Genomic DNA, 23,710 nt, shown 5'->3' on the forward strand with positions numbered 1-23,710 from the left:
CGATATCAGCGTCATCCCCTCCTCGACATACTTACAGTCAACATGCCTCCCCCTCCGCCTCCTCCGCCGCCCCCGCCCCCCGGAGGGATGGGAGGCCCTCCTCCCCCACCTCCTCCAGGAAACTTACCAAATAGACCCTCGGGCTCAGAAGCAAAGGGGCGGGTAGGTGCTTGCTGCTCTTGTTTCAGACCCAATCTGTTGGCTGATATTCATCACAGAGCGCTCTCCTTTCCGATATTCACAAAGGTGCAAGATTGAAGAAGGCCGTCACCAATGATAGATCAGCTCCTCAGCTTGCCGGTGGAGGAGTGAAGTCTTCAGGCCCTTCGGTGCCCGGTGCACCACCCATCCCAGGCATGGCGAAGCCTCCAGCTGGACTTGCACCTCCAGTCCCGACGGCACAGGCCGCCAACCGGCTACGGAGCAACAGCGATACAGGGTCAGGGGCGGACGCAGCGGCAGCAGCTCCAGCAGCTCCTCAGCTAGCTGGACTCTTTGCAGGAGGAATGCCTAAGCTACGCAGTCGAGGGGGTGTCGATACCGGCGCTACTCGGGAATCCCCATACATGTCGGACTCGGAAAACTCCAGGGGAGCTCCCCCGCCGCCCATTGCGTCGGCTCCAAGACCACCAGGAGCCCGCCCTCCTCCACCTCCACCTGCAACAGACTCCCCACCAGCTCCTCCAGTCAATCCATTGGTCGCGAATCTTCGAAAACCGCCCCCTAGGCCTGCATCTCGTCCATCATCGACAGCGTCAGCTGCATCGATCAAGTCCGCCCCTGACGCGCCTCCCCGCGCACCTCCACCATTGCCTGGTACCGCTAAGCATGCTCCTCCTCCTCCGATCACATCACGAAAACCATCGACTACCGCTCCACCCCCGCCTCCGCCTCCGCCTCCTTCAGCTAGTCCTGCTGCGCCGCCTCCACCACCCCCGCCAGCAGCGTCAGCCCCGCGCCTACCTCCAGCGCCGGCACGGTCAACCCCTCCACCACCGCCTCCACCGGCAAATGGCACTTCGGCTGCTTCCGCGGCTGTACAAGCAGCCAGAAATGCGCTCGCTCACATGCAGCATACTCCTTCCACCCCACCTCCACCTCCACCCGCTGCCTCGGCTCCTTCCGCACCTCCACCGCCGCCTCCTTCATCTGCTCCTCCGACGATGCCCTCTGCAGCGGCACCTCCACGACCAAGCTCATATGAGTCACTAGCCAGTCCACCCCCGGATCGTTCCACTCTTGATCCGAGCGCTTATACCCTCAGCAACGGCGGGCCGTCAGCGGGACCTAGCCCTCGGAGTCCGGGCATGCACGGCGTGACTCGGATTGATGATCATAGGTTCAAATTCCAGAGCGAAGGACTGCTGCCCAAACCTCGACCGTTCGTCGGTGGTGCGCGGCGGTATCGGGCTGGGCGAGGGAGCAGTGTGCCCTTGGACCTCAGCGCATTGAGCGGCTGAGGGGAGATCCCGTGGCCAGTAGTTAGATAACATGTATGAATTGAACATTATTTCAAATGCATTAGCTATCCTCGCATCGTTTGCAGGAAGATCTCAAGCAAAAAGACTGTCAGGCTTGGTCGTTTTGTGGTCATGCATCCGTCACTGCAATTGACAGGTGATGGCGTCGCCTTGCTTCAAATGGCATTTGGGTTGTCGAATAGTCTAGAACAAATAACTAGTATACTCTGAATGCAGCAATGCGCCGTCCCAGCTCACGAATGCAGATCACGGTATGACGAGTCAGAATTCGTAGATCTTCGGAATCTGATAAGCAAAGCACGGGACGGCCTCACGTGACACGATGCCATAGCGAACGGAGCAGCAGGTCGGGATCAACAATCGCTGCCATCTCCCTTTAAACAGATGATGATCCCTGGTTAATCGCCTGACTTTGGACTGACACCGCAATCGACCGTCACCAACACAACATCACAGGTCGTTTGAACCCTCACTTCGGCTCTTCTTCACTCTAAGGAATATATCGAGGTCATTGTTCGGAACCCAGACGCCCCATCTGTTTTTCCGTCGCTATCTGTACCTTGGTGGAGCTTTGGGATACGCCGACCATACCCTCTTTCGAGAACGCCAAACTTTACGACCTTGCGCTTCGTTGGAATCAGAGAAGTCTGTCTGAGAGCTCGAGCAATTGCCCTTCTGTCCCCGTTGCGATACCGCCAGCTCTCGGGCCAGCCACATCTTCGTCATGTCTTTACAATCATACATCAACAGTAAGTATCTAGCTCCTTCTGTGGGTCGGAGAACATGTCTGGGTAGCATGACTACTTGCCCATGAGTATTCCGCGTTGCTTGGACATGTGAGATAGCAATCCGAACTGACCATACTCCTCGCGAACATAGAAAAAATTCTGGTCTTGACCGTCGATGGCCGGACATTGCTGGGCACCCTTCTATCGACGGATCAGCTGACGAACTTGGTACTCCTTGATACGATTGAGCGCATCATCCGGACGCCCGATGACCCGGAACCTAGCTCGCAAATCGAACACGGACTCTATCTTATTCGCGGCGACAATGTGGTATTATGCGGGGAGGTCGACGAGGCTATTGACCGTGACATCGACTGGACCAAGGTCAAGGGCGAGGTAGTGAAAGGCACGAAGAATGCATGAGAGAAGAAGGGAGGAGGAAGACACCTTGCCCGCTGGACAAAGCTCTTTCTTTTAAAAACCCAAATCGCATTCGACACAAAAAAAGGAAAATTACTAAAAATGGCCCCAAATAACAATCCACTGGCTGGATTGTATTTTTTTTTCGTGGCAAGCAAGGAATGGAGACGCGTTTCGTTTGATTGTGGTGTGAAATTGACGTGGACGAGTTCGGCGTGACGTGGTCACGGACGAAAGCTTTCTCCTCCCCCCCTCTCCTTCCTTCCCCCTTTCGCCCTCTTCTCTTCCGCTTTTTCCCTCTTGTCTATCCAGTTTCTCTCTCATTCTGCGTGAGTGTTGGCGCTCAGCGGGACAAGGTACTAGCCAGTGGGTGCCTGAGGTTTGCTGCGCTTGTGGCTTTCGTTTCCCGGTATCCGGTACTTGCGCGATGGGAGGGCATCGGGTGGGTCATGTTATGCAATGCATTCGAATCGGCCCGCGTTGGAAGTCTGAATGATCCGTTTCGGAGGGGATCTTCTATAATGAGATGGGAGTGTGACTACGGACTAGACATGCAGGTGCATTGGACGCTCGGGATCTTCAATCCGAACGGGGGTTCGGAATGCAAGTCCTGTGGTCGGCCGACTTCTGTGGGATCCTTGGGGGGGGGGGGGGGGGGGCTCGGGATTTTCTGAAGCAGAAGGGGAGCAGGATCCAAAACTCGGGATGATTCGCATGGGATAACCGGGAAGGGGGAGGGGAGGCTGTTTGAGAGCTGGACCGTGTCTCCCTTGTCAGCCATGGCCAGGGATTAAGATCGATGTCCATCTGATCCTGGATCCTAGATGATGTGAGGTCGGGGCCTCTTTTTCCACCCGGAAAGCTTTCCTTTCCAGCCGAGGACATGGGCCACGAGCGGGCGAAAGTGGATTTGATACATAGATGACCAATTAACATAAGACTCTTCGTTTAATTACCTGTGCATGACTTGATGAATTCGACAATATGATTGTTCAAGTAGACAGCGACTGCGTCTGGATTACTATGGGGTAGTTAATGTTGGGAGAGGAGATCAAGAGGTTGCCGTGTCTAAGTCCATAATGGCTGTGCAAAGACACTATGGATATTTATTTGACTACCTGAAATGAATCCCTCACTTGCCGGGAGTCTGTCTTAAAAGGGGGAGGTCAGGTTTTTTTCTTTCTTTCTTTCTTTTTCTTTTTTTTTTTTTTTTTTTTTACACTTTGATGGATCCCCCTGGCGAAAAGATGGAGGGAGAGAGAAGTTAAAGAAGTGATGAGTTCCATTCAATGCAAGAGATCTTTTAACCTTATTTCTCTCCTTTTGTATAGTTCCAGGTACAGCTCCAGTCAGTTACCTTGTCACTTTCTCCCATTCTTATTATTGTAGTATTATTATATACACACCCACTTTCTTTCCTTCTCTTCATCTATTGCACATTGTTCCAATCCAAATTTAACAAACGTGAAATCCTTTTCTCTCTCTCTTTCTCACTGCCTGCCGTTGGCCCCGCCCTTGCCAAGTGCGGCCCAACACCGGATCGTTTCGTTTCCAATTTCCCCTGACGGGAACTGTTCCATCCGCCGCCGCCGCTGGTGGTGCTGCTTAGTCCTCTACTACTCCTCTCCAACCAACTTCCCCTTCCCACTTTCTCACCTTTACTCAACTCCTCCTCTTCTCCTCTCCTCCTCTCCTCCTCCCTCCCTCTCCCCTCTTCCCCTCCTCCTCTGATTGATTTGAATTGTCTCTCATCTTACTCTTGGGAGACATCCTTGTTTTTTTGCCGCCTCCCTCACCTCATCTTCCCCGGATCATCCTCCTACTACTCGAAGACCCAACCACCCTCCCCGGTCCCCTTTACCGATTCGATCCCCGTATCCACTCGCAATTCCCTCCCTCGGTCGCTGGGCGACCGCCACCTCTGCCTATTCCGGTCCACCGCCGCGATATCTCGCCCTCTTCTCTTTCTCCTCGAGTGAATCAGGCGCCCTTCATGTTGTTGCGACCGTGCCAGCACTTCTCGGGTTCGACTTGTCTTTACCCGCCATCCAATTGGTCTACTTGAGTACTAGGTCGCAGCATAATTTCCCGCCCACAGCCTCGTTTCGTGACCGACAGCACCGACTCTCCGTCACTCCGACACCTCACCCTCTTCTCGACACCTCCCTCCTTTCTCTCCTCTAGATCGCCCTCACCCCTATCTAGTCCTCATTGAGCGCTTCCAGTGCCCAGCCCAGAATGTGGTTGTATCGGGGCGCTCAGTCGGCCGTTTTCTACTATGCCACCTGCACACCCTGTGCCGAGTCGTCCTACCGTCGGAATCGAATGAAAGAAGCCGCCCGGTCGAAGCGCGAACAAGAGAAAGTCGATACCATCGTCACCGACCAACCGAAACCCTTCAGACAACCCACCCCGTTCAGTACGAACCCAGCATGGGCCGAGGAGATCGCTCTAGGCCCCGGTCCGCCTGCGCGTAGAGGTGGTCGAACCCATCGTCGAAAGGAATCATGGAATACAGATGCGGTATCGGCGGAGTCACTCCATGATTCGGGTAATACAACATCCAGAAAAGACAAACTTAAGAACCCATTGGGCGAACGTTGGAGTCGCATGCGGTATCAGCGGGAAGACGAGCCGTTATGGGGTCAAGATGTGGAAGTGAAGGGCTCATCCGTGGGTTTGTCTGGTGGAGGGCGCCCGGATGAGGCCTCTAACAGCAAATATTATATCGCTCGAGTACCCCCGGTCAATGATCTGCATCCCCCGATCGTTAGTGGGCCCAAGAGCCGGGCGGAGACGCGGTGGATGTTGCAGCCCCCACCCAGTGCCAGGGTTATGGCCGGCAAGGAGCGCATCGGTGACTCCGCGTCCAAGAACAACAACAAGTCGCCCGATGTGAAAACAGATCAAAAGCAACCGGTTGCGACAGCATCAGCGCAGCCCCCGATCAAAAAACAACCGATCGAGAGAAGTGCCTCCCGAGCTAGAACGTCAGTGATGGCACCCGATGGATGGTACGATCCGAGAGCCGACGGGTTGGAGGAAGATGGCGACGACGAGTTACCTCAGCACGGACGTGACGAGTCTCGCTGGGTTATCACGCCTTCGCTACACTCTCGCTTCGAATCGTGCTCATCGCTCTCGTCCGATGCGGACTCCGAGGCGGAGTCCCCGCGGGTGTCTCTGCAATCGCCGCAAACGCCGACCTCGCGGCCCGGTTCCAAGGCGACTCAAGATAGCGGTAAACACTTCCCAACGATCGCCAAGACCATGTCCACTCTGCACCCGCAGCACCACGAGGGCAACAACAAAGTTGAGATGCTGCATCTGGAAATCAACGACTCGCCTGAAGATATCGCCTTAGGCCAGCTCGAGCGCCTGCGGCCTTGGCGTTGGAGTATGGATATCTGATTTCTCCTCCGTCTTCAGTGCAAGCCGAGTTAGGCAAGAATCCACGAATCATCCAACCCACCACATTGTCCTTTGTCATGGAAGCCTGTTTTTGCGATGCTCGATTTTTCCCCTGTTCTCTGGGTAGCAGAATACCCCCTTTCGCTGTTGAGTTTTGTCATTTGTGTCAGTCATGTTTCCTGGCGTTGGCAGCAGCGAAAAAGCGTTTCTTTCTATCTTTCTTTCTTAATTCCCCTTGCATGTCTTTCTGTTTGTCTGTTCACCTGTGATGCATCATCAGCGAAACCGCAACCAAGTCCCCCCTCGCCGCGCTGTACCCCGCGTTGAACAAAGTTACAGATTGTGTTTAGTGTCTGGATGGCTGGGCCAGTAGACATTAGGAAAACACATACACATACATACAGTTCATGGGCACGAAAGTACATAGATGAATACCCCATGTTCATCAATTGCGACCAACTTGAGCCACAATCATTGTTGTTGAAGACTATTTTGCACAGAGTACTTATGCCTTTTTGCCCGCTGTCTTTTCTTTTTCTTGTGTGTTCCCAACCGCATTCCTTATTTTTGCTTTTTTTTTTCATTTTCTCAGTTTGACCTTTAACCATTGTCTCTCCCTTTTGTGATTCGTCCTCCCACTTTCATTTTGTCCACCTGCAGCTTTTTTTCTGTCACTTTCTTTGTCTTATGACTACTAACCTAGTTTGCCCGCTACCCACCCCTTCTTGTATACTAACTTATCCTAATACATACCCCACCTGAATTTCTTCTTTGTAGGCTGCTATTATATGTCTGGATGAGCGTTGAAGTGGTTAGACGAAGCTGGTCCCACGCTATCCCAATTCTTCACGGCCGAAATCTTGATCTAGACCACTCGTGGGAGGGGGGATGGGTGGGGGGTGAGGAAGTATTATGTCCATTGATATCGGCGACGGCCCTCAAGGATCCGAATGAGGGTTCTCCCCTGACCTTTCTGTTTTGAATATACCGAGCATCCTACACTCCCGATAGTATTGTCGATGGCGACGAGTGTTAGCGAGTACCTATCTCCAGAGATAATCCTCCTTTCCGGTGGTTGTGCGTGGTGCGTGGTGCGTGGTACGTGGTAATCTATAGCTTAGCTTAGCTGGGGAAGATGCTGGACGAGGTCCCGGGAGAAGGCACTATATGTTCGGGAATAATACGAATTAGATTCTACACATACACACACACACACACAATACCCACCGCCCCTCGATCTTCTCGCCCTGCGGCTATTGCGCCAGCAGCAGCAGCAGCAGTCAAAAAAACCCTTCCATATGCATAGTGACTATAGTGTATATATGTATGAGGATCCAGCGGCTGCTTGTGATTCTGATTGACACCAATCGCCCTGTTGAAAATTCGGATTATGTTTCCCTTTCTCTCTTTGCGGCGGAGCAGGAAAAGTTGGTTACACGCGAGGCCGTAGAAGGTGTACGTATACTATGTACTGTACTGTGCTGTAGTCGGACTGGACTGGACTGGCTTTGAGTTGCGAATTGACTACTACCTACTACCCCCTCCAACCAGACTCAATTAAAACAATCAACCATACTAATAATCTTATTTTAGAGGATGCCGATAGGTGTTGGCGTTGAACCACAGAAATTCCAAGCCACAGGTGCCTTAATGACTTCTATGTCTAGTATATATCGATGGAGTATAGTGCAGGGCTGACTCGCTACGCCCAGTCGGGTTTGGCGCGGGATGTATACCTGGTATAATCTAACGATCTGTCGTCCTTTTTGGTTCGAGGTGCTACTTTACTCAGCTACAGTAGGGTCTAATCTCCCCGAGCTGAAGGCGATGCAGACTACAACGGGGTGGACGAATAGATAATAAATTGGTGAACATTTTCATCATGCACAGATAGCTGAATCGAGCTAATGAACATTGGATTCGAGTTCTTCCTTTTTTTGCTGTTTATTGATTCTGAGGTTGGTTTATCTGTTGACTGGCGAGATCATGGTAGTGGTATTCGAGGGGCAGAGCTAAGGGGACTGGGACTGGGTGTTTCTTTTCCAAGAACAATCAAAGGAGCTATTGGAAGAGAGAAGGGAAAGCAATTCGTATAAGCTGAGGGTCGTCTCCAAGGCCCGGGAGAGCCCTCGCCTCATACAAGCGCGCACGTAGCCGGATTCGAACGGCAGCGCAGTCGTCGACGTCGTTGGTCTTCGTCGTTCCGTCGTTTAATAGACCTTCTTCTTCTCGTCCATGCTCAGCTGACCGGGGCCCATGTTGACCAGAAGCAGGAGTCCACCGCTATTAAATAGATATGTTAGCCTGTGTCGTGGAGGAAAGTCTAAAAAGGCGAGGGAGGGACTCGTACACAATAGACAGGATCTGGAAGAAGTCGTACTTGGCGAAGTCCTTGTGAGGGTGGTGAGGGTGAAGCTGGTCATCATGTCAGTCGCTGGAGAAAATGCAGCATTGGAGGGGAACATACAGTCCAGAAGTTGTTGACCAGCACGTTGAAGACGCTCAACAACACAACCAGAATGATAGCGCTCCACTTGGCCTTGAATCCCACAATGACCATCACACAGGCGACGAAGCCGAACAAGCTGACCAGCACGCGCCACATGCTCCACTGGCCCGAGAAGACGAACCCGATGAAGAGGAAGATGAGCAGGACGCGACCAGCGAACTGGACGTACATCTTGCGGTCCTTCTCATCCAGCTGGGGCAGACCGGCAGGGACGAACTTCTTGCGCACCCACGAGTCAGAAAGCACCATGAGCAAACCACCGATCACACTCAGGTTGCGCAGGAAGAAGTTGAGGTCGAAAATCAATCCGTATCCGAGACCCTGGGTGATAACGACGGCCAACAAACCCGCGACGGCAAACTCAGTGTGCTTGCGGGCGATGACCAAAACCGAGCAAACCGACATGGCGATCATGTTGACGAGAAGGAAAGTATGCGTGATTCCCCATGGTACTAGTGGGGAGAGAGACGGGTTAGTGATGTTCTCGCGTTTCACAGTCTCCATCCGCGGTGCTACCGCGCAGCCGGCAGGAGAGGAACGAAGTCGAGGTGTGAGCTTACTTTTCCGGTAATCACGCAGGTACAGCAGTTGGTCGTTCCATTGCGTGATCATACGCAGGCTGTCTTCGAGAAAGGTAACCACGATCAAAAACCGACCAATGGCTGGGAGATATCTAGAGGGCAAAAAGCCACGGTGTCAGTGGAGATACGTCTTCTCTGGATGCGCGGATCGGTCGGAGGCTCCTTTCGCTGCCACAGGTGCGAGCACTCCAGGCATTGGAGCTGTAGAAATCTATAGCGGATCACGTACGGCTTAACCGGATCGGCCATTGTGTCGAGCCAATCCTCAATCTTGCTAGTCTGCTCCCGAATAGCATCCAAAGGACTCGGGTCGCTCGTTGCCTCTGCTCGGCCAGGACCGCCAAAGGGGTTCTGGTGGCCGAGGTTGTAACCGGCAGTGCCACGAATTTGCGCCATGGCGACGAATATATGATAGATGGAAGTGGTGAGTTGAAAAGTAGAGGAAAAGAAGGAGGAAGAAAGATGAGGTAGTAGAGTTGGACCCCTCGGAAGGTTGTAACGGACGGGGGTGGGAAAACAAACAAGGAAACCCGGGGGAAGGGATTCGGGAGTAGCTCCAGGCGCACTAGGCGGGAAGAATAGAGGTAGATGAGGTGTAGTGGAAAGGAAGGGAGAGGAAGAGGAAGAGGAAGAGGAAGAAGAGAAGAAAGAAAAGAGGAAGAGGAGAATCAGAAGCGGAAAAAGGTGATGGATCGAATAGCAATCAATAATAATGGGGGTGGAACGAATGAATAGTGGCTGCAGCAAAGAGCACAGTCGGACGTAAAGTTGGTCTCTTTCTTCTTTCTTTGCTATTGAGACATTGAACAGAACCAACACCAAACAAGCACAGGGTCGGTAGACTCAGTACTCCGTAACTTACTCTTCCTCCGTACAATGGAAATAAGGCCACGATGACCGGAACTCATCACTAGTCCCAATGCAGACTAGCGGAGCCGTCGGAGTTGCGGGCGTGACGCCATTAGAGCGTCTAAGGTCCTTACGTAAGCCAATGATCTCCAGTCTGTTCGCCAGTCTGTTCGCCAGTTCGCCAGACCTTCAATTCTTCCTTTTAACCCCTTCTCTCTTCCTCACTGGCCTACACCTGGCGGGCCCGCATTCTAGAAACCATGTATATTCCCTGCTGGAATCTTTGGCGAAAGAAAGAAAAAACAATAACAGTAGTAGCAATACCACAATTTGACCACACCCCTTTTTCCCCATTACCATCATACACGACTACTAACCTTGAGACACCCCCATAAGGGGGGGGGGAGGCCCTTTCTTCAACTGAACCACTGAACCACTGAACCACTGAACCAGATATTCCCCCACCCCACACACACCAAAAACAGGGACCGCCAATCTTTTAGTTCTGCGGCGGGAGATCCGTCGTCTGAGATTCGAAACACGAAACACGACCCAGACAAAAATAGGTCGAACCACTTCTCCACGCTCACTATGACCCCTCCGTGGAAAAAGGATCCTCTAGCTCAAAAAGAAGAACAAAAAAAAAGTGGACAACTCAAGGTTACAGCTGTAGAATGTTTGGAAGCTTAAGATCTCGCCTAGGCGCAGCAACAAGCCCGATCGCCAGGGTCCGAGTCCCAAAGCAGGAAAACCAAAACCCTTCCAAGTTCCCTTATCCTGAAAATGAAGTAATGATTATCTACTAAAGACCAGGTTTCCCCTTCACAGCCTTGATATTTTATGATGAGCCTTGATTCTTCTGATAGCAACTGGTTCTCCTCATTCAAGATCTGCTATGACATACAGAACACCAAAAGTTGAGAATTGGAAGAAATCACCCAAGGCGAATGCGCCCATCCAGACTGGCCAACGATGGCCTCAAGGAAGAGAAATACAACAGATCGTGTCATTGCGATCAATTATCAATGGAATACAAGGTACAAGGTATTCTAAGGAAATAGGTAGACAAAAAGGATAAGGGAAGGAGCACATCAAGAGGGTAAAACCGAGCATAACAGGTGAAGATATCAAGGAAAAAAGTTACATGGCTTTTGAAGAAGAACGGAGGGATTTTCGAAATATTCGGCCAATCGAGTGTCTCCGTCATCGCAGCCATGTTGGGTGGCTGGAACAGAGCGATGTGCCAATACATGCGAAAAGTTTTCGATGAAGAATAATATGTCCCAAACGCCAAAGCCATGAGTATAAATACAGCCCACGGATTAGTTGGATCCGGCTTGTGTCCGAAGGGCATCTTGCACAAAACCGGGATTGCATCCTCTGCCCCGGAAAGAGACCTGCTTAGGCAGCCCAGTCGGAGTCGAGAGGGTGTCCCTTCTGGTTGGAGCGGAGAATGTCGGGGAGATAGGTGGGAGTCACCTTTACCTTGGGCTCAACGGGGGCGGGAGAAGGAGCAGCAGGGGTAGGCTGGCTCTCAGAAGCACTGACTTCGCTCTCGTCCGTCTTTCCGCTCTTCTTCTTGATCTTCTTGCTGGAGACGGTGGTCCACTGGTCCTGGCCGTTCTCCGCACCCAGAAGGCGCATCTGCTCCTCCTCGGAGGGAAGACCCTGATCCCATTCCTTGACAGGCTTGAAAGTGGCGGCAACTGGCTCGAACGTATCCAAGAGCTCGACCTTGGGGGCCACGGCGGGCTGAGAAGTACCGTTGGTGGCGCTGGAAGCAGCCTTGGTCTGCCAGGCGTTGGTCTGGGGTGCAGTAGGAGTCGACTTGGCCGCCTCGCGACGCTCAGCTTCGCGGGCCGTGTGGAGCTGCTTCTCGAGCAACTTGCGTCTCTGCTCCTCAGCCTCCTGGACTTGCTGCTTACGGGCCTCGTTCTTGAGTCGCTGTTGGCGCTGCTTCTTGGTCTCGACCTGCTTGAAAGACTGGGCCTTCTTCTTCTGAGCCTCAGCCGGTGCGGCGCCGGTAACGCGGAGAACGGAAGCACCAGGGGCCGGAGCCTCGAGCATGTCGGAGATGTAACCAGCGGAAGGAACAGTGGCGTTCACAACGGGGGAACCAGCGGGAGACAGGTCGTCGTCGGCATCAGCACCAGTGGTAGACGAAGTGCGGGTGGAGACACGAGAAGCCGAGCGCTCGTCGTTTTCGAGCTGGGGAAGGGCGCCCTTGCTCTTCTTCTTCTTGGCAGACTTGCTGGTAGGAGCACTGGTTTGAGCCGGGATACCGTTCTTCACCGCATTGAAGCGCTTGGCCAACTCCTTTCGGTCAATCTCCTCATCCTGCTCCTCAACCTGCGAGCCCGTAGTCTGAGCTGCAGCCTGTTCCTCAACAGATTTGCTGGGTGCGGGGGAGGCTTCCGAGGACTTCTTCGTCTTCCGCTTCTGTTTCTTCACAGCCGGAATACTCTCGACTTTCTCTGTGATTGCCTTGATCGGGGCCTTGACCTTAGGAGAGGGGCCATTGTAGTACCATCCAAGGCCACCTGCCACTACAAGCAGGAGAGCCCAGCTGATATAAGGATTCATCATCGTTAAAGCTATGGTCAAAGCAATTGTCAGTTTTGCTGGAAGTGCAAGTGCGAGGTCAGAATGCCAGGACGTACAGTTACTAAGTTTATTTCTTGAAGTACGTAGCAAGAGTCGTGAAATTCAAAGAGACCCGTCTCAATGCACTGTGAAAGACTGAGCTGGCGGTCGTCAAATTTTCCGTTCGCGTGTCCGGGAACGTTGAGAGAAGCAGGCGAAAAAAGATCTGGTGAAGGGTACCAGACGGAGAAAGATGCAATTCGAGCAATCGCGTGATTTCGGATTACTCTTTGTTACCAGATTGCGACAAAAAGCGCAAGGCGAAGAGGTGTGGGTTGGCGAAGGAGAAAGTTGCCGCAGTTGCGCTGAAAGGCCAGATTTCCCCGGCGAGCTCGAATGGCGAATCGGTAGCACTATCTGAGACTTATGATATCAGATGGCGACTGGAGAAATTCGAAGTTCGAATTGAAGACCTCAGCCGCAGATCTATGGTCTTCACACAGGGCGCTGGAGCTTGGGGTAGTTGAACGCTTCGGTCGGCGCTTCGGAGTTGAAAGAGAAAGGTGAGGTAGGTCGCGAGGACGGAGCAAGGTGAGGTAAAGAGGTAACGGGATGGTATCACCGAAAGACCATTGAAGCACCCGTCAGCCGAAGACTGAAGGGTGGGCGACAATGGCTGACTGGAAATGCAACACAAGTATGACAGGGGACGAGTTGGAAGCGAGGAATTGGGGGAGAGAGAAGAGGAGGGTTGTAAGGAGGAGGGCGATGGTGGGAGAGAAAGAGGACACGGATTGGAGAGATGAAGGGGTGGTTGTCGACTCGGCAAGTGGTGAGGAATAAATTACCAAAGCACCGAGATGGATGAACTACCCAGGTACTCCGTAATTGTCGCTCGTATCGGTATCAAACAGCGGTCCTTGCACGCGCTGGATGAGAGACTCCACTGCTAAGAGTAAATTGTCAAGTAGTGCAAGATCTTGGAAGAGATTCTTGCCTGATCATCATCTGGACCGTGATTCAGGAGATTTTTCTTGGGGATAGATCTTTTATAAACCCAGTTGCAGTCATCACACGGGCTGACATGCCTGTGGCGCATTGATGAAAGGATTACCCCATGTTTCTATGTTTCTACTTTCTTTGAGCCAGCAGTCAGCCAGTCTGTAACTGCTGGCAACAGATAGGAGAGGAGTAATCAAAGTAATTACAGTAATCACTTTACGGACTTCTACTAGCCACCTCCTGGGGTTGAACAAATTAGCCTTGGAAGACCAGCACGAATCAGACCTCTTCCTTCCCTGTCGTCGGACCAGTGTCCGTGACGTTGACAGACCGAATGGTCTTACAGCATCCCCTGGTTTGGAGGACGGTGTTCGACACTGGCGCGGGGAAAGATCTTCCCCATGCGTGACATTGGTTCGACCCCTCTGGACTGCAATGTTGCGTTGCACTTCTAGCATCGGCGTGTCATAGTCAGAAGGAAGCCAGCCCCCTGCGATACACAAGACATAGCTTGCTAAAAGGAAATGTCTTTAGGTTTGAGGGAAAGAATAACTAGAACTAGACCAAAGTATTGAGATAGAACTACCGAGCTGTTGATGGGATGCTCCGGTATGTTGTATGTTACCAACCGGCAGTGGCAGAGGCACAAATACAGGGGTAATACCACTCACTGCAGGCCATTCCGCCTTCCGAACAGGCCACGTCTCAGCTTAGAATCGTCCAGACTCCAGACCCCGGGAAGAACCCCCGTCGGCCTGGACGACCCGAGACAGCTACCCTGTTCGGTCAAAATTACCACAATCATGGATGCAGTGGGTTGAGGGCAGTCCTGTTCCAGGCTTCCCCTACTTCATCTCAATGCTACACGATAGATAATTGGACATGTCAAATCAAATTGAGGATCTGTCTGAATCATCTGTATCTATATCTGGATGATGAAGGATGGTGCTGAGACAGTTGGCTCAGTGTCTGTTCCAGAACCACGCAGCTAAATTCATCAATCATAACTTATCGTGTACTTCAATTATTCAGCCAAATGACCTGCACTGGCACCTTCAAGGAGTCATGCTACAGATTCTCGTAGACAAGTATCAGACTGCTGATTTGGCCAATCTTTCATGTGGTCCTTGAAGGTGTGACTAAGCCCTTCTTTATCAACAACCGCGGTAGTGGAGCATGAGTGATAAGACTCAGGACCAGCCAAGAACCATCCCACTTCCCCTCCATCCTTTGCATCATCGCAATTTTCCTCCCTCAACACCATCCTTCCAACAGGGTTTACAGAACTGAAACAATCCGCGGAAGCTGTAGGCAGTGCACTCGAAGTAGACTATCCACACAATGGCGCCTAGAAAGATCATTATCGACACCGATCCTGTATGATATAATTGATTCTCGTCCCAAACTGCAGCTGCTCTATCCTTCTGCGTCTGACCGGCTTGGTTGCTTATATAGGGAATCGATGATATACTTGCCCTTCTCCTGGCACTGTCCGCTAAGCCAGAGGAAGTTGAGGTGCTCTTGGTCTCGCTTACTTTTGGTAATATCGAAGTGAGAAGGTAAACCACCATTTCCAAAACCAGATGTTACGCCTACTGACTTTCCAAGCTGCCTAAAGAATGTCGTATCCATGTTTCACATCCTCGAGCGGGAGATGAAATGGCGTCGAGAGAAAGGTCTCCCCGAAGGTTACGGCGCCCTGCGCGCCTGTCCTCCTGTCGTCGCCGTGGGAGCGGAAGATCCCTTGGAGGACCAGAAGATGCTGGCAGATTACTTCCGTACGTGTCTGAGCTTAGAGTCGAGATTGATAGGAACGCTGACCCCTCATCTAGACGGAACGGATGGTCTCGGCGGAATTCACACCAGCGTGAGCAGGGCGCATGTCTCCTTCCTGACCCGTCGATTCACTAACGAAGTGCTTGCAGCATCCGCACCTGTCTCCCCAGGAAACCTGGGAGCATTTGTTCGAACCATCCAACGATTCCAACGCCATTGAGCCAGTCCCGACTGGCGATTCCGCCAACCGGCTGTTTGTTCCTTCGAAGCGTCCCGCACACGAAGAGATCCTCCGCGTTCTGAGCGAGAATGACCCCGACACCGTTACTATTGTAGCTGTTGGCCCCCTCACTAACCTAGCCATCGCCTCTGCAAATGACCCAGAGACCTTCCTTAGGGCCAAGGAGGTTGTGATTATGGGAGGAGCTGTGAACCAGCCTGGAAATGTATGCTTCTGTGCCGCCTCGAGAATCTGGAAATCCGCCTGCTGTATACTAACGCAAACCGATCAGGTCACCCCTGCGGCTGAATTCAACGCCTATGCCGATGCAGTCGCTGCCGCCCGTGTCTACGCCCTCACGTCGCCTTCACCCCGGAGCACGATGCCCCCGGGCACGAGTCTGCCAATTTACCCCGCCACACTCAGCAAACAGCTCACCCTTCGCACCTTTCCCCTCGACATCACTCTCCGACATGGTATGACCCGCGGTCAGTTCCGGAAGGCCATCACCCCGCTGCTGGAATCCGGCTCCCCACTCGCCGAATGGGTGTCAGCTTTCATGGCCCACACCTTCCAGACCCTGGAGAGGCTTCACCCGGGCCACGAGGGCGACAAGGCCGATCTCAGTCTCCACGATCCAGTGTGCGTGTGGTATGCGTTGACCGCAGATGACGAAGGGTGGAAGCCGTCCGCAACCTCGCCGGAGGACATTCGGATTGAGACCACCGGCCAGTGGACGAGAGGTCTCTGCGTGGTGGACCGCCGCAATCGCCACCGGATTGACGGCGAGGAGGAGAGCTCCAACGACCATGGCCTGTGGTTGAGCGCCAGGGCAGGAAACCACGTTTTGAGGATGGATCACTCCCCGGTAGAGAACACCTTTGGGGGCATCCTTCTCGAAAGAATCTTCAACTGAGAAGAATAGAGCGCGGCGATGCGTTCAACAACCTACACTCGCCACCCCCATACATCAGATTCGCCAGTATATAGCCCCCTATATAGTGATAGAGTTTCTGCAATAGAAGTTAAAACCTACGAGCAAACTGGTATGCATGTGCCCATGACACGAGCAGGACGAGCCCAAAGTGTATAAATAGACGTCCGGCTAAAGGTACTGAGTACGATGGCCTGGCGCATCCGTCCTCCTCTGCTTTCCCCTCATTTCCAGCCCCGACCCGATCAAGAATAGCTCCGGACTCCGTTAAGAAGGAATCCGTCGGCAGGTCCGAGAATCATAAGCCCCCGAGGTGAGTGCTTCGTAACGAGACCTTCGCGTCGCTAAAGCCCCGCATCATTAAAGGCACCTTGCTGAGAGGGACACTCACAACCGTCCAGCAGACACGTATGTTCTACCGAAACGTAGTCAGGCATGACCCCTCCCCTCCGAGACGCCAACGAATAAGAAATATAGCACTGTCGAGACATCGAAGGATCGACTCCAAGACGAAGTAGAAACACTGGCTTGAGCTTGGAGCAGACTTACATCGGTTGAATACTGTAATGGACTAATCCGGTAGTACTGGCACATGCCCACCCACCACCACCACGTCCACATCCAGGTTCTCCCCGCTCAGCTTGTGAAACCACTGATTGAGAATAGGAGGTGCACGTGCTTGGATGCCAGGTCTGGACGGGACTGAGGACCCTGGCCTGGGTCGGAACATTTTCCAGCGGGCTTACTCCTGCGGTGCGCTCCCCCCTTAGCCCTCTCGGGGTCCTCAACGTCAACGGGCGCTCGGGTGAGCGGTTGATCCCATGCAGCAAGGACGGATAAATCCGGAGAAGATGAGGGGAGGGGGGAAATATGTGCACGGGCTTGAGGGTGCTGATGGGGTCCGACATTGCTATGAGTAAAGTACATGTGTGTGTGGAGTAGCTATGGATGAACTTTGCCACTGGTGACATACTCCATTGATTTACTTTCCATCTTCCCTTGAAATGCTATTCTATCTCGAGGGAAATCTCGAGGGAATCATATGTCTCACTCATCTAGATCCGTCTCTTGCATCATGATCCTCTATTTTCCTGTGCTCTGAATTCTGTAGCGGGGAAGAATGTCTTAGGAGAAGTATCTCGTGCCCTAGTACGGAGGGGGGAGTGAGGTCGGCAATTGATGGAATCGTTCAACAACACCAATTGGCATTCCCTCTGCATCAGCGTGGGCGATCAAGCCAGATAAGAAGATGCTTTTCTCTTTCCCCCTCATTTTCCCGTTGCACTGGACGAGTTGAGTGGAACCTAGACATAGGTTGCGGCACAAGACTGCATACCGTCCACGGTACTTACTCGATCATCATCATCGGCATCATCACCACTAGTAGATAGAGTAGATTGCTTGGAGAGGGATTAACCACCTCAGATAGTGGAACGTTCTCCGTTTAGGGTTTGGCGTACTGGAAGGAAATCTGGAAGTAAGGAGTCAAGTGGCTACGCAGCCGATAAGAAGAGGGAACGGGAGCACGAGCGCCAGGAGGCTTCAGAGACTCGGCCATTTGGCCCTGGCGGTCTTTCGGTCTCGTGCCCTTTCCGCCGCCGCTGTCCGGCCAATGATGGGCGTCTCGTCCGCCGCGTGGGCTTCCCTAAGCACGCGACACTTGCCTGTCTCTTAAGCAGACGGTTACAGATTGGAATTCATCTGTCGATCAGCCTCTTTTCTAAACTGAATTATAGGTACTTCGGGACTTACTACGACTATCATACTTGTCCGGGTTACTGTAGAATAAGTAATGATCAAGTACCTGCTAGCCTACCTTAGGACCAGACCATTATCGTGATCTTCCTCATACTTTTCCTACTACTTACTACCTTCCTCCCCTCTCCTTCTCATTCTAGGAATACTCTCGCCTCTCTACCCTCCTTGGATATCATCACTCTCCCCTTCTCCTCAGCATCTCCTTTTTCTATCCTCTTTGTCTTTGATCTATGATAATTAAACATAAGACTTTTCCTTCTTGACCTCTGCGGTGCGAATTAAGCCTTCTCTCCACTCATCCTATACAGTCGTTCTCGCATCGCCTATCAACCACTACCTCCCGACTTACTCCTCTTCTCCCCTACCGGCAAGCAAGACTGTACAACCTCGCTGCGGGGGGTCGTTCAACATACCCTTCACCATTGGCCCCGTCTCACTCGCATCTCCACTAGTTCAACTCATTTCCATTCAGCCAACGCACCCATTGGCGAGCAGTGTCAGGTCGACAGCCAACCTTGCTCATCCCCCCCTCCCCGATCCAAATCATGTCACGGTCTCGTCTGCCACCGACACCCGCCATGTCCGGGGAGCTCACCATCAAGGAGCAGTCCTCGGTGGATGCGGCAGACACCTTTGCTCTGCCTCCTGCTGCCATGAGCCCTGTTCGGATGGTCGCTGCCAGCCGAAGGTCCTCCAAGTCGGATCCTGCCCTCTGCTTTCCTGCGTCCCCTGCCTCGCCCACTACCACCATGGGCAGAATGGCCCACTCGCCGCGTCAGACGGGAATCAAGCGACCCCTGGAAGAATTTAATCTGCCACCACCACCGACCCGCACCCGCAAGATCATCCAGATGAAGCCCAAGACCCAGAACCAGCCCAAACCCGCCGCGCCGCCCAGCAGCAAGGCCTCCACGAAAGACAACGCCAGCAAGGCCTCTGCCAGCAATGCAACTTCCTCGAATCCCAAGAAGAAACAGCCCAGCGCCACAAGCGCAGCCGGTCGGAAGATTGCGCGCAAGACAGCACACAGCTTGATCGAGCGCCGGCGGAGATCGAAGATGAATGAAGAGTTTGCGACCCTCAAAGATATGATCCCCGCCTGTCAGGGACAGGATATGCATAAGCTCGCTATCTTGCAGGTGTGTTCCTGTTGCCCTGTCGTCCGATTATCGACCTCTATTTTCTGATCGCTAATGAACGCCGATGTACCCAGGCAAGCATTGATTACGTCAACTACCTGGAGCAATGTATTCTAGATCTCAAGACCGCGGGTGGCCCTGCAACAAGAGTCTCTCCGTCCATGGCGCCGGCCCCACCCTCTCCAGCGTCCCCGGAGGCTCTTGCGGAGGATTCGGGTCTTTCATCTTCGGCTTCTGTGTCTCCAGAACTTCTCCCGACTGAATCCTCGGCCTCTAATACAACTTCACCGATCTTTTCTGCACAGATCCCAACGCCTGCTCCCGGATCACTTCCTGACTTCCGATGCTCGTTCGCGACATTCTCTGCCTCAGAACCAGTCCAGCCCGCCGCCCCAGAGACGTCCCGCTCGGCACGTGGCTCGTGGGCTGCGTCAGCCAGTACCTCCCCGGGCCTGCCACCGCAGTACGCCATGACATCTCCAGCCGATGTCGACCATGAAGCGTCGGCAGCCTTGCTCATGCTGAACCGTGACTGTCGGGGATCCGTGGGATCGGTCCATGACGCGCAGGCACCTCCTGCATCTATCGCGCGGGAAGACCACATCCAGGGGCAAGATCCGCAAAAGAAGCTAGGCATGAGTGTGCAAGACCTGCTCATATCTTGAGCTTCTGTATTTTAACATTTTGTTCATGGCGTAAAAAGTATGGTGCGTGGTTGGGCGTGTTGATAAGCGTTGCTCAAACGAGCAGAAAGAGACCGGATTGGCGTTCTTTGGGCGGGATGATATGTTGGGTCTTGTTTGTTCTATATATGCAGGCTGGACCAGTATAAGTAATGATGATGTCCTGAATGATTGTTGATATGGCAGGCTTACTGAGTGAGCCGAGCTTTTTCTGGATAAGGTTCAATAGCGATGCTCTAGATACCCATAAGCAAGATGCGAATCGCTTCAACTCACACCCTTCAGAAAGCAGAGAGAAAGCCAATTGTCAAGCAAGGTCATAGAACTGACTAGACAATGTCAAGATAAAATAAACCACAAGCTGCAAACTTATCCACTGCAGTAGCGTAGCGTAGCGAAGTGGTCCCCGTCCGTTAGCCCCACAAGGCCATCAATCAAGCATTGCACCAACCGAGCCTGGAGCCCCCGTCCCCACCCGGGCCTTCTTCAGTGACAGTGACAACAAGAAGCCGAAGCAGAAAACCGACCCGCGATACTCGCGAAAAAGGAAGACAACATCTGATCCCTGGCCCAGACCCCTACCCTCTAGCAAAGATTACAACAACAGCGCAACCGTGCGATCAGCATAGAGTCACTTGACCGACCGCGGTCCGGGTGAGCGTTGCAGCCCAGAACAGCCTACCCAGTTAAAGAAGTGTGTGGCTGACCCCCAATCCCCTGGCCATCAATTCCCGGACTGGACTACACTGCACTGCATTACACAAGCCCGATTCCTGCACCCACGAGAGACTTAGGGGAAAGGGGTCTCGACCTTGAGTGCTCTGGGTTCTGCAGCCGCATACGATCTGGCTGGCTAGTTATGGGAAGAAACGTTCTTTTGGTGTTCGGTCTGGGGGCCAGCCTTTAGGGATGGGGGGAGGATTTGTGGACGGTACTGTGCTGTGCTGGGCTGTGCTTGTACCCCGCAGAGGACATTGTTGCACTTGCATGTGTGCACGCCTGCGTGCATAGTGTATGTAGCATGGCGTGGCGTGAACGGGTTTCTTTCTAGTTCCTTCTGGAGAGATTCTAGCCTGATGGCCATTTTTGGAGGTTGACTTTGTATCTGTTTGTGTGTGACCTCGATGGGTGCATGGAAGGTTAGGCTAGAGGTATTGAGACTGAGGGGAGGGAGACTTTGTTTAGTTAAACCCAATACCAGAGAACCGCCTAGGTGATTTTTCTATCACGGCGACGTGAGTTATAGTGTGAAAAGATCCGATCCGGACATACAGCTAGTAATCCAGCAACGGTCGACACCCCAGCCGGCCTTTTCCCCAATTCTCTATATAAAACATACCACGCATTCCACACATTCTGCAGGGCGTCTCACGAGGTTTTCTGCACAGATCTTGGCAGTACGACCTGGAATAGGCTCTGGCACTTTGCGTTCAAGTATATTGCTTGGCATTGGGGGCAATTGTCCTGCTCGAGCAAATGAGTATGCGTCGAGTTTGTTCCACGACGTTGACCGTTATTCCATATGCTTCTCCGATAATAAAACCCTTGGCGCGAATTCTTCCGTGATTCATCGAGTAGCCAAGGATTGTAATGGCTGGGATAATCGATGCTGGAATACGGAGAAGGACCTAGGGTTGGTTGGTTGAGAACCTGGTTCACGGCACAGGTGTGCGCCTGCATTTAACTTATTACCCACTCTTGTTTTTCCCAGATAAGCATTTGGAGATTGGCCTGTGCGTGAGACAATTGCTCTTGTAGCCGCAGGGAAGGTAGGCTACCGGCAATAGCTCGGCGATCAGGAAAATCACAGGCTAGTTTACTCGGTATTTACGGTTCTGCTTATGGATTGAATGGTTAGACTGCAATGGGTTGTTGTGATAGCGACTCGTTTGGATAGAGCCGGGCAAAAAAGAGTTTTCTTGTTGACGTACTTTGGGCCTGACCGCGGAGGTCCTCTGGCCCTTTCTCCCCCACTTCCACCGTCCAGGTTATGGTTTGTGCTGATCTACAATCGTGGAAATCCATCGAGGGCGCCGCGACCGACTTTTGGTAAGATGACGTGGGTGGGCGAACCACTTGCCTGCTAGGCGATTACTTAGTAATTCCCCGTTCGGTTATCGGCTGTTGAAAGGTAGGGTGTTCTTTATGCCAAAAAGCTGCAAAGAAGGAAAGACAAGGAGCCGGCGGAGTTGGTCGACATAGACGTTTCTTGAATGGCAACCAGTCCCATTCCCTTTTTCAGATCGGCATGGTAGTACTACATTGTATGCAGCAGGAGGCAGGGTCAGACTATCATTCTTGGGAACCTGAAAGTACAGTAGTTGCCCCCCCCCTAACCCCCCCTTTAAAGTCTTAGCATCCACTAGTGTGGCCCATGGGCGCAATGGCAAAGTCCCCGCAGTGCCGACATTCCGTGATGTGCAAGACTAAACGAACTGGTGACTCCCCGCCCGAGTCCCGTGGTCCGTCCCAAGCATCGTATATATTCATCCTGAACCACCCACCCCCCTTTCCCTGTTGATCGCTCTCATTCTTCGGTTTCCGGATCCATGGCCTCGGGGCTCATCTCCTCTGCAATCCCGCGTCATTCCAGCATCCCACCCTCATCATGTCGAGCAAGTTTCCCTCCCAACAGCGCAAGAAGAATGCCCGCTCCATCGCCTCGGAGGACCCCTGGAAGGTCGACACTCCATTCGGCCCGCCGCGCATCTCCCACTTCCCCAGCAGCAAGATCAGCCGCATTCGCAACACATTACAAAAATTCTCCCCCTCCGCCCGGGCCGAGAAGGAACTCCTCAAGCAGAAGAACCGATACAAGATCCCCCTGACCGAGCGCAATGTCGACGCTTTCGTGACGGAGCAATTGGTTACCGATGCCTGTCACCCGGGCCAACACTCGCCAGAATTGCAGATCTCGGCTTGGCTGGAGCAACTGTCATACTGAAAGAATGGGAATGCTTGATGCCGGTACCATCGTACGGTATGGGGGCAGCACACTGTCAGCTGCTTTGCCGGGTCTCTTTGTGCCCCAGCCCCCACACCATCTCTATTGTTTCTCCACGTCCTTGGGTCGATCGACACAGACAAGAAATCCCACCAACGACCCCCGCGCCAACCCAACGCCAAGAGTGCAATGTGAAAGTATTGCGCACTCACGTCAGCCTTCTTGGCAAATACAAGAGATATGACACCTCCTTTTCGAATTCAATTGCGAAGGACAAGACGGGACAAACCAAGAGGGATAGTCTATCTATGCAGGGCATGGCAGTGGTGCCGAGAAAAGACCCTTGCCGGGGGGCCAACGTCATTCTTCTGGGCGCCGAGCCGCGCCCGGCCCCCGCCAAGTATGCAGGTGTCAACATCCATGCATTTCCGGGTGTGGGGTGCGCTCCAACAATACCTACCTACACTACCAACCATCCACCCTGGGCTGGGGACTTTCTGGAGTCGAGCATATTTGGGATTGGTCTCACATTGTTCCAGGTGGCTGCTGGTATAGCCTTTTACTTTCGTTTCCCTACTTTTGGTTTAATATCCTCTTTAATGTTACTTCTTTTTCTTTGTTTGGGCCTGAGTCTTTCTCTAGTTTTGGGCTGCGTGATGCTCTTGCATGGCCGAGATCATTGGCTATTTTAA

The 23,710-nt window shown here is 52.7% G+C and overlaps 8 protein-coding genes across 8 annotated transcripts; 6 read left to right on the forward strand and 2 right to left on the reverse strand.

The window, feature by feature from the left end:
* Positions 1–42: 42 nt before the first annotated feature.
* ASPACDRAFT_60125 (putative proline-rich, actin-associated protein Vrp1) lies at positions 43–1,460 on the forward strand (the record flags this gene model as incomplete). Its single annotated transcript, XM_020203525.1, has 2 exons — positions 43–162; positions 219–1,460. 2 exons carry the CDS (start codon positions 43–45, stop codon positions 1,458–1,460), a joined length of 1,362 nt encoding a protein of 453 aa, XP_020056620.1.
* A 745-nt stretch (positions 1,461–2,205) lies between these two features.
* ASPACDRAFT_42866 (U6 snRNA-associated Sm-like protein LSm8) lies at positions 2,206–2,632 on the forward strand (the record flags this gene model as incomplete). Its single annotated transcript, XM_020201167.1, has 2 exons — positions 2,206–2,230; positions 2,361–2,632. The coding sequence occupies 2 exons, from the start codon at positions 2,206–2,208 to the stop codon at positions 2,630–2,632; spliced, it is 297 nt and encodes a 98-aa protein (XP_020056621.1).
* Positions 2,633–4,867: 2,235 nt separating this feature from the next.
* ASPACDRAFT_42867 (uncharacterized protein) lies at positions 4,868–6,040 on the forward strand (the record flags this gene model as incomplete). The annotated part of the gene is made up of 1 exon (XM_020201168.1): positions 4,868–6,040. One exon carries the CDS (start codon positions 4,868–4,870, stop codon positions 6,038–6,040), a length of 1,173 nt encoding a protein of 390 aa, XP_020056622.1.
* A 1,939-nt stretch (positions 6,041–7,979) lies between these two features.
* On the reverse strand, positions 7,980–9,634 carry ASPACDRAFT_78190 (protein ERV29). The gene is made up of 5 exons (XM_020205132.1): positions 9,360–9,634; positions 9,110–9,222; positions 8,508–9,001; positions 8,391–8,455; positions 7,980–8,323 (listed from the first exon to the last, which is right to left on the reverse strand). The coding sequence occupies exons 1-5, from the start codon at positions 9,524–9,526 to the stop codon at positions 8,251–8,253; spliced, it is 912 nt and encodes a 303-aa protein (XP_020056623.1). The 5' UTR covers positions 9,527–9,634; the 3' UTR covers positions 7,980–8,250.
* A 1,746-nt stretch (positions 9,635–11,380) lies between these two features.
* ASPACDRAFT_60128 (uncharacterized protein) lies at positions 11,381–12,565 on the reverse strand (the record flags this gene model as incomplete). The annotated part of the gene is made up of 1 exon (XM_020203526.1): positions 11,381–12,565. One exon carries the CDS (start codon positions 12,563–12,565, stop codon positions 11,381–11,383), a length of 1,185 nt encoding a protein of 394 aa, XP_020056624.1.
* Positions 12,566–14,825: 2,260 nt separating this feature from the next.
* ASPACDRAFT_78192 (putative nucleoside hydrolase) lies at positions 14,826–16,594 on the forward strand. The gene is made up of 6 exons (XM_020205133.1): positions 14,826–14,941; positions 15,020–15,123; positions 15,173–15,342; positions 15,397–15,431; positions 15,490–15,786; positions 15,853–16,594. Exons 1-6 carry the CDS (start codon positions 14,906–14,908, stop codon positions 16,474–16,476), a joined length of 1,266 nt encoding a protein of 421 aa, XP_020056625.1. The 5' UTR covers positions 14,826–14,905; the 3' UTR covers positions 16,477–16,594.
* Positions 16,595–18,756: 2,162 nt separating this feature from the next.
* Positions 18,757–20,246, forward strand: ASPACDRAFT_78193 (uncharacterized protein). The gene is made up of 2 exons (XM_020205134.1): positions 18,757–19,391; positions 19,466–20,246. Exons 1-2 carry the CDS (start codon positions 18,831–18,833, stop codon positions 20,054–20,056), a joined length of 1,152 nt encoding a protein of 383 aa, XP_020056626.1. The 5' UTR covers positions 18,757–18,830; the 3' UTR covers positions 20,057–20,246.
* A 2,436-nt stretch (positions 20,247–22,682) lies between these two features.
* Positions 22,683–23,018, forward strand: ASPACDRAFT_60131 (uncharacterized protein; the record flags this gene model as incomplete). Its single annotated transcript, XM_020203527.1, has 1 exon — positions 22,683–23,018. One exon carries the CDS (start codon positions 22,683–22,685, stop codon positions 23,016–23,018), a length of 336 nt encoding a protein of 111 aa, XP_020056627.1.
* Between the last annotated feature and the right edge of the window lie 692 nt (positions 23,019–23,710).

The sequence above is a fragment of the Aspergillus aculeatus genome, assembly GCF_001890905.1.
Source record: "Aspergillus aculeatus ATCC 16872 unplaced genomic scaffold ASPACscaffold_7, whole genome shotgun sequence".
Taxonomy (NCBI): domain Eukaryota; kingdom Fungi; phylum Ascomycota; class Eurotiomycetes; order Eurotiales; family Aspergillaceae; genus Aspergillus; species Aspergillus aculeatus.